The 18,455-nt window shown below is 43.1% G+C and overlaps 1 protein-coding gene across 7 annotated transcripts in view; it reads right to left on the bottom strand.

Moving 5' to 3' along the window:
- The window catches only part of NEDD4 (NEDD4 E3 ubiquitin protein ligase), a 578,822-nt gene that overhangs the window by 23,463 nt on the left and 536,904 nt on the right, over positions 1-18,455 (bottom strand). For all 7 annotated transcript variants that reach the window (XM_030189078.1, XM_030189079.1, XM_030189080.1 and 4 more), the window contains 2 exons: positions 3,813-3,872; positions 3,338-3,445 (listed from right to left, as the gene is read on the bottom strand). In XM_030189078.1, coding sequence (XP_030044938.1) covers positions 3,338-3,445; positions 3,813-3,872 — 168 coding nt within the window. The remainder of the gene's footprint in view (positions 1-3,337; positions 3,446-3,812; positions 3,873-18,455) is intronic.

Here is an 18,455-nt window from a genome sequence, read left to right as displayed (position 1 = left end):
GCGGCCAGCAGGACTTGCAGGATAAGGCAGGAACTGAAGATCCAGAGGACCCACCCTGGGTCTGGGATACACGAGGGCGACAGGGCACGGAACTAGACTCAGACAGTGTGCTGCTGCACAGCCACTAGCAAGACCCAGAAGACAGACCAAGGAACACAAGGCATACAGAAGCTAGCACGAGCAAGGACTAGGGCAGCAACACACTAGGCAGAGCGGGGATCCGGGAATACCCACAGGGTACACCCTCTAGCTAGGTGGAGACAGGATACAGGAAATCACCCAGGAAAACACACTAGCCAGACAGATACAGGATTCAGGATATATCCTCAGGATATACAAGCAGGGAAGGCACACCGGCTAGGCAAGGCAGGGTTCAGGGTAAAGAGAGCAAACCAAGAATAACAGGTCAAGGGTTTTGGGCAGGCAGCACAGCAAACAGAGTAACCAGGAAGAACAGGCCAAGGGTCTGAAGCCACAGCCGTTCCACACACTGACTGGGGAACCCACAAAGGCTGAGGCTTCGCATACAGACAGAGAACAAACCCGGACAAAGGCTTCACCCCAACCCAGGGTAAGCCAGGAACAGAGGCTTCACCCCAACACAGGGTAAGCCTGGAGCAGAGGCTTCACCCCAAACACAGGGTAAGCCAGGAAGGACCCGCAGTCCACAGACAGACAGTGGCAGGGAAGACCCCCCCACGGAAGGACAACAGAGACACAGACACAGAAAAGAACTGGGCTGGAACCCAGAGAGAGGCTAAGCAGTAATGCAGCAGACACTTACTAACCTGACTTGGCCTAAGAGCATAACACTAATGCGAAGGTCCTGACTGCAAGCACAGCACTTCCTTTTGAAGGCTCTCACTGATGAGTCACCAGCAGTAGGACAGAAGCAGGAAGTACACTGACCCCAAAGAGAGGCTTGACACACATAGGAAGTGAGCCCACAGGAAAGAATAGCAGGAGCCATCTTGGAAGCTGGTATAGAGCCGGTGGCAGCCATCTTAGATGCTGGCTCCCTAGAGAGGCACAGCCCACACAGGTGAGGTCTAGTGAAGCAATCAGGTTCATGCTGGAAGTAGCCAGCACACCAGGACAGAGACAAGACTAACACAAACACAGACAGAAGCCAGCAGAGCTGCTGACCCCCAGAAAGAAGGTAAGGCTGAGGGTGGTCACGGCCACAGACATGACAGCAAGTACTAAAGTGTGTTAACTATGGCTGATTTTACTTGAGCATTGCAAACTACTCCAACTCTGGTACCCAGTGCCCATTTGTGGGTATGTCATTTCCACATCTTAACGAGGGCTTCTTTCTCCAAATTAGAAGCTTGCTGGGTGGGATATGTTCCTACAGCTATACCTGTTATTTACCATCTCCCCATCCACTTGTAGTGGGAAAGCTTATTTCAGATAAGTGTTTAAAAGAATTTTTTTTTATATTTGTCCATGAACATTGTTTGAATTTTGGTCTAAGGAACATTCCTAGAAGAGACTTTTGAATTCTTAAGTAAACAATTTTTGAAGAGACTGTTTAAAGTTACAACACAATATAAGCAGTGAAGGGGAGGTTTTTCTACCTATAAGGGCATTCATTGGGTCTGAGAGACTTTTCTTCCCTTTCTTGATTATATGTTACAGTTTTAATATTATAACTTTATTGTTGGGATGTTTGGAACACTCTCTCCTGTGCTAATATATAGTGGTGAATGTTTTGTTTGTGTAGCGGAGAGTATCCTCTTGCATGCCTTCTGGGAGTGTGAACACATACATACGTTTTGAGCAAATACGGCGCAATATCTAGCATGTGTGTTGGGGAGGTCTATAACCTGATGCTCAAGGGCCCTTTTTTTTGGGCTACTGGAAATATGTGGAGTCCAGGATAGGAGGCGCACATGCTTTTAAACAATGTGTTTAAAATGGGGAAAAAATGTATTTTTCAATTCTGGATGCAGTCACTTCCACTGCGTATCTACATTGGAGAAATGCTTTCCATAGTCTGATGATTTTGGAAATGCGAGATGTGCTTATGACCCTGAAGCATAAAAGATTTTTTAGTCTATATGGGAACCCTATGCTCAGTCCTTGTGGGGGCGCTATGATAATGAATAAGATAATGAAACAAGGGTTACATGTAAGATTTATTTCATATATTTCTCATTCATAATAGATTTTCTAAATGTTAAATATCTATAGCTATCCCAGTATGTTTATGATATTGTATAGCAAAATTGGATTCTTACAGCAAATTACTTTCTTATGCATTATTCTTTGTTTATTGTAAGCCACATTGAACTCAAACTTGTTTGGGACAATGTGGGATATAAATGTCACAAATAAATAATGAACTGTGGTTTTGAACAAATAGGGTGAGTGGCCATCTATGCCTCTCTGTTTTCTGTTGGCCAACTTACAGACGGTCCATTGTGGGGGGGGGGGGGGGGGGGAGTGGTATAGTTTATTTTGCTTACTTTAAGATATCTTTTGTATGGGAGTAATAGGGTATAGCGGAGGATAGGGGGTTGATATTGTTCGGGAGGAGAAAAATTACCGATTGTTATCCATTGTTGTGATTTACATTTTTCATTTCTAATAGATTTAAACAAATTTCAAGACAGACAGCTAATGTGTGTAACTTAAACACAATACCTAAAATCATGTTGATGCTACTGCTGCTTTAGACCACAGTATTATATCTCAAATCTCTGCTTCTTGCAGTTCTTAAACCTTATTAACTAAAACACATTAATATAAAAAATAGTTTCTCTACAAAGCACAAATGAACTTGCCTTTAAATTGAGCTATGGAATAGGATTACTGGCTTCTACCTGAAAGGCTCATTTCTCCCAAATTTGACCCCTAGTTTATTTTAAGTCTGATGATATTACTTAACAGCCAACCTGCGAGTATAATTAAGCCTGCTTGTCCTCGGAGAACTTTAAATATTTTTAGTACTACACCAAAGCACATACTGATAAACAGATTCTAAATTAATTTTAATTCTAGTTCAAATTCCCAAATGTTCACTTTAGGGCAGGGGGTCTCATCCAAGTCCTCAGGACACACCAAGTCAGTCTGGCTTTCAAGGCAGTCACAATGAATATGCATGAGATATGTGAATGCACTGCCCTCATTGTATGCAAATCTACCTCATGCATATTCATTGTGGGTATCCTGAAAATCTGACTGGGAGTGTCCTAAGAACTGGATTGAGAACTCCTGCCCTAGAGAAGGACATTGTATCCAGCTATTTTTCTAGCTGCCCCATCAAGATAAACCTGTCAAAAAATTTATTTTTGTGTGTAACACAGGTAGGCAAATAAAATGAAAAGTTTACCTTCCAAAACCACTGAATAACTTGATGCCCTGCATTGTAGCCATTCTTGTATTTTGTATGTTCTCTCCAGTCATTCACATCAACATCTCCTAGCCCACACATGAGCAACTATAGGGAAATATAAAACAGGAAAAACCTTTCGTAAGGTATGGGAACCTTTTTGGTGTACTAACACCAGCAGTGTGCAGTTGAATCTTAAATTTCCAGTAGTATACTTGTACTCTACCACGTGGGAATGGACAGTTGAGACATTACAATTAATAGGCTGGGGGGGGGGGGGGGGGGGAGACAGGGTACCATCCTCTTTATTGTTAGGTTCTATGTATACAATATGTGTTATTGTATTATGGAGTTTATTTCTTGGTGATCATTTCTTCATTAATAAAAATGATTTAAACATAAAACAGGAAAACAAACAACATAAGAAAACAATACAGGAACAAATACTACTACAGAAATTTAGAAGACTGTTTACCTCCAGTTCATTTTCATCAAATATTTTGATGATATCTTGTGGTATTAGCTCAAAAAAGCCCTAAAATGCAAATAGAAAAGGTTAGAGTACATAAAGTATAGAGTACTAAACAGAAAGAAAAGGTGCTTATGTGTGCCAGGTGTTCTGAAGGCAGGAGAATCACCAGTCACACTGTTGGGAAATATCATCAGATAGTGCCAATATGAATATGTTTCCTAGGAACACCTGAATGCCCCACTGACCATGCTTTCCCATGGCATGACTCAGTTCTATTATTAAGCTAATAAAGTGAACTCCATATGGGGAGGTAAAAAAACATAAGAACATAAAACCAGCCATACTGAGTTTGTTAATAGATACAGTAATACTCAATATGAGTGAAGGAAAGAAAAAAACCAATTTGACCTTTCAAGTGTTTTTGACCTAGTCAATCACAAGTTATTGGTACAAGTTCTTGATGACTTGGGGATCTCGGGTCGTTTGTCTAAAGGCTTTTTAAATAAATCACACGATAATTTGAATGCTGATGGAACTCTTGTGGAGTTCCCTCAGGGCTCCCCGTTGTCATCTATACTGTTCAATGTCTTATTGCACTCTTTGGGTTATGAATTAAATGGGGCTGGCTTTCAATCATATAATTATGCGGATGATATTACTGTTCTGATCCCGCTTCATTTTTCATTGCTTATGGAAACTGAAATCAAACAAAATAAAACGTGGAAAAGAAAATAAGATGATACCATTTTTATTGGACATAACTTAATACATTTCTTGATTAGCTTTCGAAGGTTGCCCTTCTTCGTCAGATCGGAAATAAGCAACTGTGCTAGCTGACAGTGTATATAAGTGAAAACATTCAAGCATTACTATGACAGTCTGCAGGGTGGGAGGATGGGGGTGGGTCGGAGGTATGCATGGGGACATCAAAGCATATCATTGATATTCTAACAGGATGGGTGTGGATAGGTGAGGGGTGGGGTGATCAACAGAGACCTACAGCTTTATGGTTTATATGTTAAGTCCTTTCTGACGAAGAAGGGCAACCTTCGAAAGCAAATCAAGAAATGTATTAAGTTATGTCCAATAAAAAAGGTATCATCTTATTTTCTTTTCCACGTTTTATTTTGTTTGATTTCTATTGATAACCTTAAGAGTGGACTAACACGGCTACCACACTCCTCTACTTATGGAAACTGGAATTATTCAGAGATGCAACAATTTAAATTAAAACACCAAAAAAACAGAATTAATTTTGTTTGATAGCAATCCAGATCCACTTCTGACATCTTTTACAATAAATCAGCACACATATCAGTTAACACCTGAGATCAAAATTCTGGGGATTAAGTACATAAGTATCGCCATACTGGGAAAGACCAAAGGTCCATCAAGCCCAGCATCCTGTTTCCAACAGTGGCCAATCCAGGTCACAAATTCCTGGCAAGATCCCAAAAAAGTACAAAACATTTTATACTGCATATCCCAGAAATAGCGGATTTTCCCCAAGTCCATTTAATAATGGTCTATGGACTTTTCAGCCGTCCAAACCTTTTAAAAACTCTGCTAAGTTAACCGCCTTTACCACATTCTCCGGCAACGAATTCCAGAGTTTAATTACACGTTGAGTGAAGAAATATTTTCTCCAATTACTTTTAAATTTACTACATTGTAGCTTCATCGCATGCCCCCTAGTCCTAGTATTTTTGGAAAGCATAAACAGACGCTTCACATCTACCCGTTCAACTCCACTCATTATTTTATAGACCTCTATCATATCTCCCCTCAGCCGCCTTTTCTCCAAGCTGAAGAACCCTAGCTGCTTTAGCCTTTCCTCTTGGGGAAGTTGTCCCATCCCCTTTATCATTTTCGTCGCCCTTCTCTGCACCTTTTCTAATTCCACAATATCTTTTTTGAGATGCGGCGACCAGAACTGAACACAATATTCGAGGTGCGGTCGCACCATGGAGCGATACAAAGGCATTATAACATCCTCATTTTTGTTTTCCATTCCTTTCCTAATAATAGCTAACATTCTATTTGCTTTCTTAGCTGCAGCAGCACACTGAGCAGAAGGTTCAAACGTATCATCAATGACAACACCTAGATCCCTTTCTTGGTCTGTGACTCCTAACGTGGAACCTTGCATGACATAGCTATAATTCGGGTTCCTCTTTCCCTCATGCATCACTTTGCACTTGCTCACATTAAACTCGTCTGCCATTAAGACACCCAATCTCCCAGTCTCATAAGGTCCTCCTATAATTTTTCACAATCCTCCCACGATTTAATGACTTTGAATAACTTTGTGTCACCAGCAAATGTAATTACCTCACTAGTTACTCCCAACTCTAGGTCATTTATAAATATGTTAAAAAGCAATGGTCCTAGCACAGACCCCTGGGGAACCCCACTAACTACCCTTCTCCACTGAGAATACTGACCATTTAACCCTAACTCTCTGTTTTCTATCTTTTAACCAGTTTTTAATCCACAATAGAACACTACCTCCTATCCCATGACTCTCCAATTTCCTCTGGAATCTTTCATGAGGTACTTAGTCAAACGCCTTCTGGAAATCCAGATACACAATATCAACCGGCACACCTTTATCCACATGTTTGTTCACCCCTTCTAAGAAATGTAGTAGAGTGGTGAGGCAAGATTTCCCTTCACTAAATCCATGTTGACTGTCTCATTAATCCATGCTTTTGAATATGCTCTGTAATTTTGTTCTTAATAATAGTCTCTACCATTTTGCCCGGCACAGACGTCAGACTCACCGGTCTATAATTTCCTGGATCTCCTCTGGAACCTTTTAAAAAAATCGGCGTTACATTGGCCACCCTCCGATCTTCCAGTACCATGCTTGATTTTAAGGATAAATTACATATTATTTGTTACATTTGTATCCCACATTTTCCCACCTATTTGCAGGTTCAATGTGGCTTACATAGCGCCGGAGAGGTGTTTACAAGCTCCGGGTTAAACAAATACAAAGTGATGGTGTGGTAGAATAAAGATAAAGTTCATGTTGCCAGGGCCGGTCTTAGGGCGAGGCGACCGCATAGGGCCTCGCGCTCAAGGAGACCCCGCACGGCGCCCCTGAACTCCGCCCCAACCGCCTGAGTTCCAGTCCCCCTCCGAATTTTAAAAGTCATCTAAGTTACCTCGTTGGGGTTACAGTGGCAGGCAGCAGCAGTGAAAAGCGTGCGAGCTGCTCGGTGCTTCAGGAGCCTTCCCTTCCCTCTCTCAGCTCTGGTCCCGCCCTTGTGGAATCAGGAAATGAGGTCGGGAGTCGGGACCAGAGCTGAGAGCGAGAAAGGAAGGCTCCTGAAGCGCTGAGCTTGCATGCTTTTCACTGCTGCTGCCTGCCGTTGTAACCCGACAAGGTAAGATGATTTTTAAAATTCAGAGGGAGGGCGGGAGGCCCCTGGAGCTCGGAGGGAGGCCTCGGATGAAGGGGGGGCCTTGGAGCTGGAAGAGAGGGCAGGCCTTGGAGTGGAGGAAGGGGGGCCCTTGGAGTTCAGAGGGAGGGGGACCTGGAGCTCAAAGGGAGGGAGGGAGGGGGCCCTGGAGCTCGGAGGGAGCTCAGAGGGAGGGGGGATGGTCCTGGAGCTTGGAGGGAGTTCAGAGGGAGGGGTGGCGGCCCTGGAGCTCAGAGGTAGGGGTGGCAGCCCTGGAGCTCAGAGGGAGCTCAGTGGGGTGGAGCTAGGGTGGGGCTAGGATGGGGCCCCATCAAATTGGTCTGCACAGGGCCCCGCACTTGCTAAGACCGGCCCTGCATGTGGCACTGCCACATTAGGGGATCGTTCAATGGAAGAATTGTGTTATGTCCATTACATTCTTTATTGATGTTGTGTTGCGGGGAATCTGTTGGTTATGTTGGGTCGGTAGGATATGCTTTTTTAAACAAGTGAGTTTTTAGCGCTTTTCTGAATTGTAGGTGGTCGTAAGTAGTTTTCAGGGCTTTTGGCAGTGCGTTCCATAGTTGTGCGCTGATGTGAGAGAAACTGGATGCATAGGTTGATTTACATTTGAGTCCGTTGCATCGCGGGTAGTGTAGATTTAAGTACGAACGTGTTGATTCGGATGTATTTCTGGATGGAAGGTCAATTAGTTCTGTCATGTATCCCGGTGCTTCACCGTAGATAATTTTGTGAATCATAGTGCATATTTTGAAGGCAATGTGTTCTTTGATTGGAAGCCAGTGACGTTTTTCGCGGAGGGGTTTTGCGCTTTCGAATCGTGTCTTTCCGAAGATGAGTCTTGCTGCCGTGTTTTGCACAGTCTGAAGTTTCTTTAAGGTTTGTTCTTTGCAGCCCGCATAGATTCCGTTGCAATAGTGTAAGTGGCTTAATACCATTGATTGTATCAGGTTGCGAAAGGTTGCCCTCGGGAAGAATTGTTTATTACTAACAATAGCTCCGCAGGCTCATTTTTCAGTTCTATCAGTACTCTGGGATGAATACCATCTGGTCCAGGAGATTTGCTACTCTTCAGTTTGTAGAACTGCCCCATTATATTCTCCAGGTTTACAGAGAATTCATTAAGTTTCTCCGACTCGTCAGCTTCGAATACCATTTCCAGCACTGGTATCCCGCCCAAATCTTCCTCGGTGAAGACCGAAGCAAAAATTTAATGTAATCTCTCTGCTACAGCTTTGTCTTCCCTGATTGCCCCTTTTACTCCTCGGTCATCTAGTGGTCCAACTGATTCTTTTGCCGGCTTCCTGCTAGCCAATTTGCTAGCCAATTAGAAATGGTGCTTTTCCCAATGGCAACCCCCATCCTGTTGGGATCAAAAGAAACAAAAAGTTGGGTGGACTGTCTGTGGGGCCTGGTCCGCTCCATGTAGCAGGCCAATGCTTTCTTGTAATCCATGGTATGCAAGCTGCTTTTGCCAGGATGGGCATGAGGTTGGGGAAAGAATGTTGGCAAGACAATCGACTGGTTCAGATGGAATTCTGACACCACCTTTGGCAGGAACTGAGGGGTGAGTGTGGAGAACTATTCTGTCGTGATGAAACTTATAAGCTGCATCCATTGCTAAGGCCTGAAGCTCACTGACACTACAAGCTGAAGTAACAGCCACCAAGAAAATGACCTTCCAGGTCATGTACTTCAGATGGCAGGAATTCAGTGGCTCAAAAGGAGCTTTAATCAGTTGGGTGAGAACGACGTTGAGATCGCATGACACTGGTGGAGGTTTGACAGGGGACTTTGACAAAAGCAAACTTCTTATGAAGCGAAAACTAGAGGCTGTCCAGAGATGGGCTTACTATCTACAAGCTGGGTGGACCAAACACTTTGTGTGTGAAGTCCATCTACATGAGCTCCCCTAGCCCAGGAGAGATGCATCTGGGCTCCTATAAAAGCCAATCGCTAGACAGGGTGAACGTGGGATTTGGGGTAGTTTAAAATGAACCCTAGTAGCTCGAGCACCCGAATAGTCATCCACATGGACTCCTGAGCATCATCAGGAGAAGTGCTCTTTACCAGTCAATCGTCAAGATATGGGAACACATGGACTCCCAGTCTGTGTAACGATGCTGCAACCACCGCTAGACATTTGGTGAAACCCCCGGGAGCTGACGCGAGGACAAAAGGTAACACATGGTACTGAAAGTGATGTGTTCCCAACCAAAATTGAAGATACTTCCGGAAGAATCAGGATGTGAGCATATCCATACTTAGTCTAGGAAGAATAGCCAATTTTGTTTTTCTGAATCATTGGGAGAAGGGTGCCTATCCTGAATTTTTCTCGGACTAGGAATTTGTTCAGGGCCCTTAGGTCTAGAATGGGATGCATCCCCCTAGTTTTATTTTGCACAAGGAAGTACCTGGAATAGAATCCACACCCTTCTTCCCCTGGTGGAACAGGCTCGATCGCATGGGCCTGCAGTTCCTCTGCAAGTACCTGCCTGTGCTGAGAGCTGAATGAATGAGCTCTCAGTGGGCAATTTGGAGGTTTTTGAAACCAACTGAGTGAGTATCCGAGTCAGACTATTTGAAAAACTCACCAGTTGGAGGTTATAAGAGACCACCTTTTGTGGAAAAACTTCAACCAGCAAGTCAAATGGGACGGACATTTTTACTGCGGCTCTGCTCTGCTGGAGCCAATAAAAAACTCATCCCTTGCTTTGACTGGGGAGCAGCAAGGGCCTTAGGCGCATGCTGTTGACATGAATGAGTGTGCTGGGGCTGAGGCTGAGCCTGAGCCTAAACAGGCTGGTGAGCCGAAGGGTTGTACCTACACCTCCGATAGTAATAGGTACTCCTCCTTGGTTTGCCAAAACTCCTCCTAGCTGAGGACGTAGATGCAGAAGGTGCCCAGTGGGAGACAGAAGAGATTGTTATCAGTATGCTTTTTTGATTTAGTCAGCGACCTCTTCAACCTTCTCTCCAAAAAGGCTATCCCCCCGGCATGGGGCATCCGCCAATCTCTGCTGAACAGAATGTTCCAGGTCAGAAACATGCAGCCACGAGAGTCTGCGCATTACTATACTTTGAGCAGAGCTCCTGGATGCCACATCAAAAGTATTATAAGTGCCCCTAGCCAAGAACTTTCGACACGCCTTCTGCTGCTTGACCAACTGGCAAAGTGACTTTGCCTGCTCTGGAGGGAGCGTCTCAGCCAGGTCCGACAACTTGCGCACAGTTCACTTTCTGTCTTGCCTCTGAGACAGAAGTAACCTTCTGAAGGAGTAAATCTTTACTCCCCCAGGCAGAATTCCAGGCAAGAAAAACTCTGGCTACTAAATAAGTATTAGACATAATAAATGTTTATTAAAATTGTCAAAGAAGCCAATCAGTAATTATTGAAATACTAACAAATAAACTCCCAATATAGTATAATATGTAGCAAATTAAAACAGAGTTTTCCCTGGGATCTGTCAATATGTCCATCTCCTAGTGGACACACTGAGGCTCGCCATCCTCAGTTCTGTTTCCTCTTAAATACTTTTTCTTCCTTTCGTCAGTATCTTAATTATAATTACCCTTCCTACCTAATGAATATGCATCTTTCCAGAATATTCTGTTTTCTGTTATGAATGATGTTCCATGAAATTCTATCATGTATTCCCTTATTATATTGGCAGTTAGGGCCTCTCATGCACATAAGCATAAATTTTCATTTGATATGGGTTGATCTATGTCCTTGGTATGTGCAGTCATCATACTAGCCTCCTCCACCTTCTTGCTTAGCATACAGTTTTTACCCACACCCACTTACTTCTCCTTCTGATTATCTGGCTACAGCAGGTGTCCTTAGTCATAGGAGTCTCTGGCTTTTAGCTGCTGACCAGCAACTTATCACAAGTTAGCATAGGTCAAATATCAGACCACAGCCTTAGAAAGGTATTTTTCAGAAAAAGCACATTTATAATTCTCTTGCAACTCTTAAGTCTGCTCCCAGCTCAAGAAAAGCAAAATAGCTTATATTAAAAAATACAAACTAGAAATATGTATGGTTTGCACCTTTTCATGGCCTTTATGATATACAGTTTCTCAAGTGGATGCTCGAGAAGAGCTGGTACGAATGTAGTCAGGAGATAAGCATTGAAGCCTGGTACATCTTCCTCCCAAAAGAATCCAGGGTTCTAGCTTCTCTACTTGGGGGGCACCAAGGCATAGTCCCTGGAACACCTGGCTCTTTTGAGAGCAGATTCCACCACCATGAAATTGTGAGGCAACTGAAACTTATTAAAACCAGGTGCACTGTGGATCCGATACTGGGTGTCCATCTTCTTGAGCATGACCAGGACCAACAGAGGGGACACCCAGTTCCTAATGAGGACTTCCTGGAGTACCTTGTGGAGAAGGATAGTCCTCCCTAGGAGGAGACATGTCGTCCAGGACCTCGAGCATCTTGGCCCTGGGCTCATCCTCCACTTCCAAAGGAAAGGGAATAGCATCAGCCATTTCCTTAACAAAAGAAGGGAATGAAAGGCTCCTGGAGGTGACTTTCTCCTTTCAGGTGGAGGGGAGGGTTCAGAGGGAATTCTATAAGACTCGTCTGAGGAAAAGTACCTTGGATCCTCCTCTGAATCCCATGAGCGCTCCTCTTTGGTGTCAGACAATATCTCTTGATGGGAGTGCCAAGACTGAACCTGTCTTTACGTGGAGGAACCATGCCCTTGAGAACGGCGTCGAGAAGGCAGTTCCCGCCTCCAGCGAAGCTTCCTCCACCGACATCAAGGGAATGCTGGATTGGATGGCTGTCGACACCGGAGATGCATGCGACATCGGTGTCTGAGGCTGCACCGCAGGCTTAGTGCCAAGTGGGGCCACAATGAAAGGCAGGGTAGGTGCAAGCACCTCCAATGCCGATGCACACCATTGCATTAGGCCATCCAGCAGCTCAAGGAGCAAGGCCTGGAAGCGCACATCGAGGGTCAACACCAGGAAAGGCTGGGGTGCTGGCTCAGGCACAGGTTGCAGAACCACTGGGGTCGATGCAGGAACTGGGTCTTGGCTGCTGGAAGACTGGCGCATCGGCACCTCCTGTATGGAGGGGCAGCGTCCTCCCAGCACTGATACTTCTCGGGTGTTGAATCCTTCGACATCCCTGAGCTCCTGTAACCAAGCGTTGAGGGTGACCGATTATGATGCTTCTTGGCCTTCACTCGAGGCTTCTTGGTGCAACAAGGATGACATTGAATCCATATGTTGTCTCGGGGTCGGGTCCGATGATGGACGGTCCTGCACAGCAGGAGACCCACTCGATGCTTCACTGCTCCCAGTGTCTAAGGGTCTAGTAGCAGCCATGCTTAGCGAATCTCCCAATGCGACCTCGATGTCCAGGAACTGGACTTCTCTTGTTGAGCCTCTATGGAAATCTGGGTCCTCTTCTTCATGCAAAGAGAGAGAACACAGTTAGTGGGGCTATGGTCAGGCCCAAAACACTGTAGACACCAAGAATGGGTGTCCTTCCCAGAGATCAACAGATTGCACCGGGTACAGCACTTAAAGCCACTGGGAACCTTCATGGACATGGAAGAAAAAAACTTCCTTGGCTAAATTAAATGACGTGATGGTGCCTGACAAAGGGGCAAGGCAAGGCAAAAAACAAAGGGAAAATTCCCAGCTGAAGTCAAGGCCTAAAAGTGGCTGGACGACAAAAAAGAAAGGAAACTTAAAACTGGACAAAACAAACTAAAAATATAAGGGAAAAACCAAAAAAAGGAGGTTCCACAAATGGGTTCACAAATTTGGAGAAACAGAATTGCCTTAAGGCACGAAAAAGCTCTTTTGGACTGAGCAATGTAAGGAGATGGTAAAAAGCCACGCCCTCTCCTCACCACGGTAGAAAAATAACTGCGGAGACTGCGTTAATGTGGCAGGCAGGATAGCACGCGTGAATGCGCAGTGGAGTGTGTCTTGCGCTCCACACAGCTCTACTTATACTTTTTATAAGTCCCGGACCAGGCAATGCGGGTCGGCATCACCCACTTGTGAGAATACATAAGCCTGCTTTTCCTCGGAAAAGCAAACTATTATTATAAAGTGCATGAGTCTAGCATTCTGTCTCTGTAATTAGCAACAGGAGTATTCCAAGCTGGAATCACACCCTGTGTGATATGCCCATAAGTGCTTGCACCCCAGCTGTGCCCACTGTGCCACAGCCAAGAAGCTGCACCTCTTGCACAGTCCTCAGGATGGCCTTGCCTGGCAGTTCCCAAAATGCATGCATATTTATCATTGATCATTTCCAGAGCTAAGCAATGGTTGCTGAAAATGTTTATGGACGTTTCCATTTAGGAATTTGTCAAAACTTCTTTTGAATCCTGCTATGTTAGTTGCATTGACCACATCCAGTAGCAATAGATTCCACAGCTTAACTGTAGGTTGCCTAAAAAAAAATACTTTCTGCAATTTTTTTGCTGGCTTATTTATGAAAAAATGACCGCTCATCTAAACATTATTTTCTCTGAGGGGATGGCGTGGTGTGAATTAGTTGCTCTTGTTGAGTGGTTCTTTTCTACTTCATTATGGCATTATTTTCTTATTGTATACTTGATTTTTGATTTTGTGAACTGCTGCGACCATTGTTTAGAAGTGGTGGTATAATAAGCTTTCTAGCAAACATACATAGATACTTTCCAAAAATGCAACATAACACCTCATTCTATACAGAATTCAACTAATTTTCAACCACCTTTTTCTTTTTTATTGCTTTTTCAAAGATTATTACATCAAACAGATGCTTTGAAAAAGAAATAATGTATCACCATCTTATAAAAACAAAATAGGAAATTATAACCAAGAATTAAAACAAGATGTCATTGCTAATTAGCTCACACTAAGGGAGAGTCAAGGGGAAAAGTACCAAAGAAAGCTGGACTAAGAAGAAATATTTAACATATAAAGAAGTAGTCAGCTAATCATAGGCGGTCGGTGGCCCAACTGTTTGGGGAGGCTAAAGGGGGCGGGGTTAGGGGTGGGGCTTAAACCCATAATTGTCTGATAACACACAGAAAAAAGTCACAAGTAATACCTTTTATTAAATTTAGATATTAGATATGTATCATATGTCAAAGAATAAAGTGGTTGCTCAAAGCATATACTAACCACAATCGCTCAACTGCAAAACACTATGCACAACTTTGTGCAAAAACACACTCAGAACCTTACTGTACCATAAATATTACACTGGGCAGAACCTAATACACCAATATACCATCCATACGGAAAATGCAGACCGTCAACAATATGAAACAAGGGATCATAATATCACAATTCTCATGTACAGCCACAAAACACCCTAATTCATGTTTAATGTGGGATAAAATGCCATAAATAAGTAAATAAATATAAACTTTTAATGTTGAGCACCTGATTCTCAAAGTGGACATATTCCAAACACTATAATGAAAATAAAATGATCTTTTCTACCTTTGTTGTCTGGTGACTTTTTCTGATCATGCTGGTCCAGTATCCGATTCTGCTGCTATCTGTCCTCAGGTGTCAGTGCAAGTCTCTTTGGTATGAACTCTCATGTGCAGGTCAGGAAGTCATCCTCGTTAAATATCTCCCTGGCAACCCAGGACACCTCCAGCCAACCCCCCCTGCTCTCCCAGCAGTAAGGTAAACAAATTAAACCATAAACCAATTTCTACAACTGGTTACACAAGGCTTTCACTGCAGATCCTGCTGTGAGGATGGAGGTAAATCAACAATTTAAACCCCCCCAGAGCAGCGGGACTCCACAGCTGATCCATCCTGCTGCAGCAGGGAAGGCTTAGCCTCCCCAAGCCTCTTATACCGGGCGCCTATGCAGCTAATTCTATATTAAGGCACAGCATAAATCCTGGGGGCACACTATGGATTGTCCTTTCAGTTGATAGAACCTTTGCATTCACAGCATTGGTGGAAATGATATGACTGTTTGTGGTTAGTTTGTAAGGTTACTTGCCATTCCATAGACACAAACAGGATGCAACAAGACTTCTGATGCAGGACCATATAAGCTGAAACATGGCTATGCTGAGTCACATCAAGATCATTAAAGCTGTGCTTGCTCTGCTTGTCATCTCTGCTGTGTTGTGTGGTTTCTGTCCTTAAGTAGACCCTTATTTTCCAAGAAGAAATGAAGTTGCGAAGGTTCATAAAAAACACAATTCTAAAAAACTAATATACATTTGAAGCTTCAGTCAACGGTAGAGAGGCATTAGGTTTCACAGTTTCTGACACTTGTTTAAACAGCCAAATGTAAAAAAAATACATCTTTTGTAATGGAGGGAGAGTCTCTGCTGAAGAGGCAATGTCTCTTTCAAAAATCTATGGAACAGGTCTTTAGGAGGAACAGTCACAGTCTGTGGAAAGTTCAAAAGCTTTATGTTGAGATGTTATATAATTTTCAAATTTTTCTATTTTTAGATGGATAACCAATTTATCATGTAATACAGCTACCTAAGATTGCTTAACCTGCATTATTTCAGTTTTTAAATCTTCAACCTTCTTTTTTTTTTTTTTACAATAAATGTTTATTAAAGTTTTGAAAAAAGTTACATCAGTACAGAGATATCAAACAACTGGCATCATCTCAAGATCCCTCTTCAAACCAAACTCAGTACTAAACAGTTAAGACTTCCCCTTCCCCTCTTTTCCATTCCCCCTACCCTTCTAACCCCCCACCCCCTGAACCCCCCCTTCCCTTTAAACCATACACAATAATCTTCAACCTTCTTATCAAAACCAACAAATTTCTTCTCACAATCCTGTAGATGCTCAGTATTACCTTGTATATTCAAAGTTAAAGCAGAACACACTTTATACACAGTTACCAGGGCATTCAAATTGCCTCCAGGTTTATTTCTGGAAGTTTTATCAGTGGGAGTATGCTAACAGTGTCTCCAGCTGGCTTAAGATCTCCAGAAGGTGCTGCCAAGTCAACAGAAGCAGCAGCACCATGCGGCAAAACCAGCAGCTGCTCACCATCCTCCACGGACAGCAACGTCGAGGATCCCAAAGCCTACTGCACCTGAGCAGACGTTTCCTACTGCAAAGCTGGTGGAACAGCTTGGCCAAGAGGGCTGAGCGAAACATTACTCTCGAGTTCTGGGCTCTTCCTTCTGCCCAGAGCAGCCGACACACCTGTGGGAATAGCCTGCATGAATGCTGAGAGTGCCATAGTGGGGCAGAACCCCCTTTCTTCTTTGACATGAAACAGGGAATTCACAGTTCTTAATAGAAGAAAAATGCTCCAAGGTAAGAGAGCACTACGAACATGTCTTCCTGCTAAGCAGCCATCTTGATCCAAACACCTTTTTAAAAATTGTTAAAAAAAGGTTTCCCAACATTCATCAAATACAAAGTTATCAAACTCCTCTCTTAACTCTTCTGGCAGTGTATTCCATGAACTATAACAATGGAATCTACTCTTCGGGATGTACTGGGTATTTGTGACCCAGACTGCCCCCTGTCGGAGAGAGGATGCTCAGCTCAATGGAATTTTGCCTGAATCAGCATGGCTTATATGTTCTTAAAACTGTGGGCCCACCCAAAAGAGCCAGCAAGTAGTTTACATCCTAGTTTCACTAGCTGGTAGCAAAGCTTAACAGAGTTTGGGATTGAGATCTCAATGCCTTTGTGGCAGATTTTCTTTCACTAATATGTGCAAATACACTGACTTAGCGGTAAGGTCTCACGTGTTAACTGGGCGGTAATCGTCAGTGCACGTACACTGCCGATTACCACCTAGTTACCGCCACACAGAAGAATATAGAAATTATTTTCTGATGCGCATTTTGGATGTGCTTCAAAATTAGAATTACCGCCCGGGGCATGCGGTAGCCGGGTAGTAGTTCTAATTTGACGCGCGTTGTAAAAGGGCCCCTCAATTAGCCTTAATTTATCTATGTTGGGCAGACTGGATGGACCATACAGGTCTTTATCTGCAGTCATTTACTACGTTACTATGGATATACATAGTTTCAAGAAGTGCCCTTTCATGGATAGCTGACCATTCATCACAATTCTCAAGATCCTTACTTCTTGTTTGAACTCCGTAACTTTTCCTTTGCAACCCTGACCTATCAACCTGATTACATCCCAACACCAATGTCTAATTTTGATCCAAATTTAACATTTAGGTGCTTTTTCTGGAATTATTTTTGCAGGCTTCTCACACTTTCCTTATTCTTAAGCCAGAATTACGTCTAATACTTATTTTTTAAAATCCTTATTAGCATATATCCAAAACGTGTCATCCAACACCACAAAGGATAAATAGGTTTGTTGCATGGCGCGTCTTCTTTTGAGTGTAGTTTAACAGGTTAAACAATTATTCCTTATTCAATTGTTCAGTCCAACTCATTTTATAGACCTCTATTAAACGCATTCCTCTCTTTCCTAGCAGAAGAGCCCTAACCTGTTCAGACTTTCAAGATGTTCCTTTTCCTATATCATTTCTGCTGCTCTTCTCTGAACCTCTTCTAATTCTTCTATATCTTTTCATTAGATAGAGTGATAAGAACTGTACACAATACTCAAGGTGCGATTACACCAAGGACCTATAAAGAAGCATATTCTCAGGTTTCATCTCTATTCCTTTTTGAATAATCTCTAACATTCTGTTTGCTTTTTTGGCAGCCATAGGGGCTCATTTTCAAAGCACGCCTCATAGTATACTAAGCTGGAAATTTCAACATATTATCCACAATGTCTTCAAGATCTTTTTTGTCTGGTTAGTGACTCCCAACACGGAACCCAGCACTGTGTACCGGTAGCTCGGATTAGTTCTCCATATGTGCATCACTTTTGCTCTTGTCCATATTAAATTTTGTCTGCCATTTAGATCCTCTATTAGTCTCAAGATCCATCTACAATTCCTCACAATCCCTCTGCTGTTTTAAGACTTAGAATAATTTTGAGGAGCATTTTCGATATGACACCTAAAGCAGATTTTCGACGTTTTGCTGAAAACTTCCAAAAATCAATTGGCGAAAGCCAGAAAAATGTCTTATCTTTTTGTTTCAAAAATGGACCATTTGCTAGATATTTTTGTGCTCAGTGCATTTATCTTTTTGTACTATTTTCGAAAAAAAGAACCCCAAACATATAAGGGAAAATGCATAAAAACAAGCCATTGGGATGTATGGGCAGCAAGCATTCTTAGTAGATTGGCCACACAGACATCCCA

The sequence above is a fragment of the Microcaecilia unicolor genome, chromosome 1, assembly GCF_901765095.1.
Source record: "Microcaecilia unicolor chromosome 1, aMicUni1.1, whole genome shotgun sequence".
In the NCBI taxonomy this organism is placed as follows: Eukaryota; Metazoa; Chordata; class Amphibia; order Gymnophiona; family Siphonopidae; genus Microcaecilia; species Microcaecilia unicolor.
The sequence above is the reverse complement of the archived record's forward strand: the minus strand, read 5'-3'. Positions and strand labels throughout refer to the sequence as shown.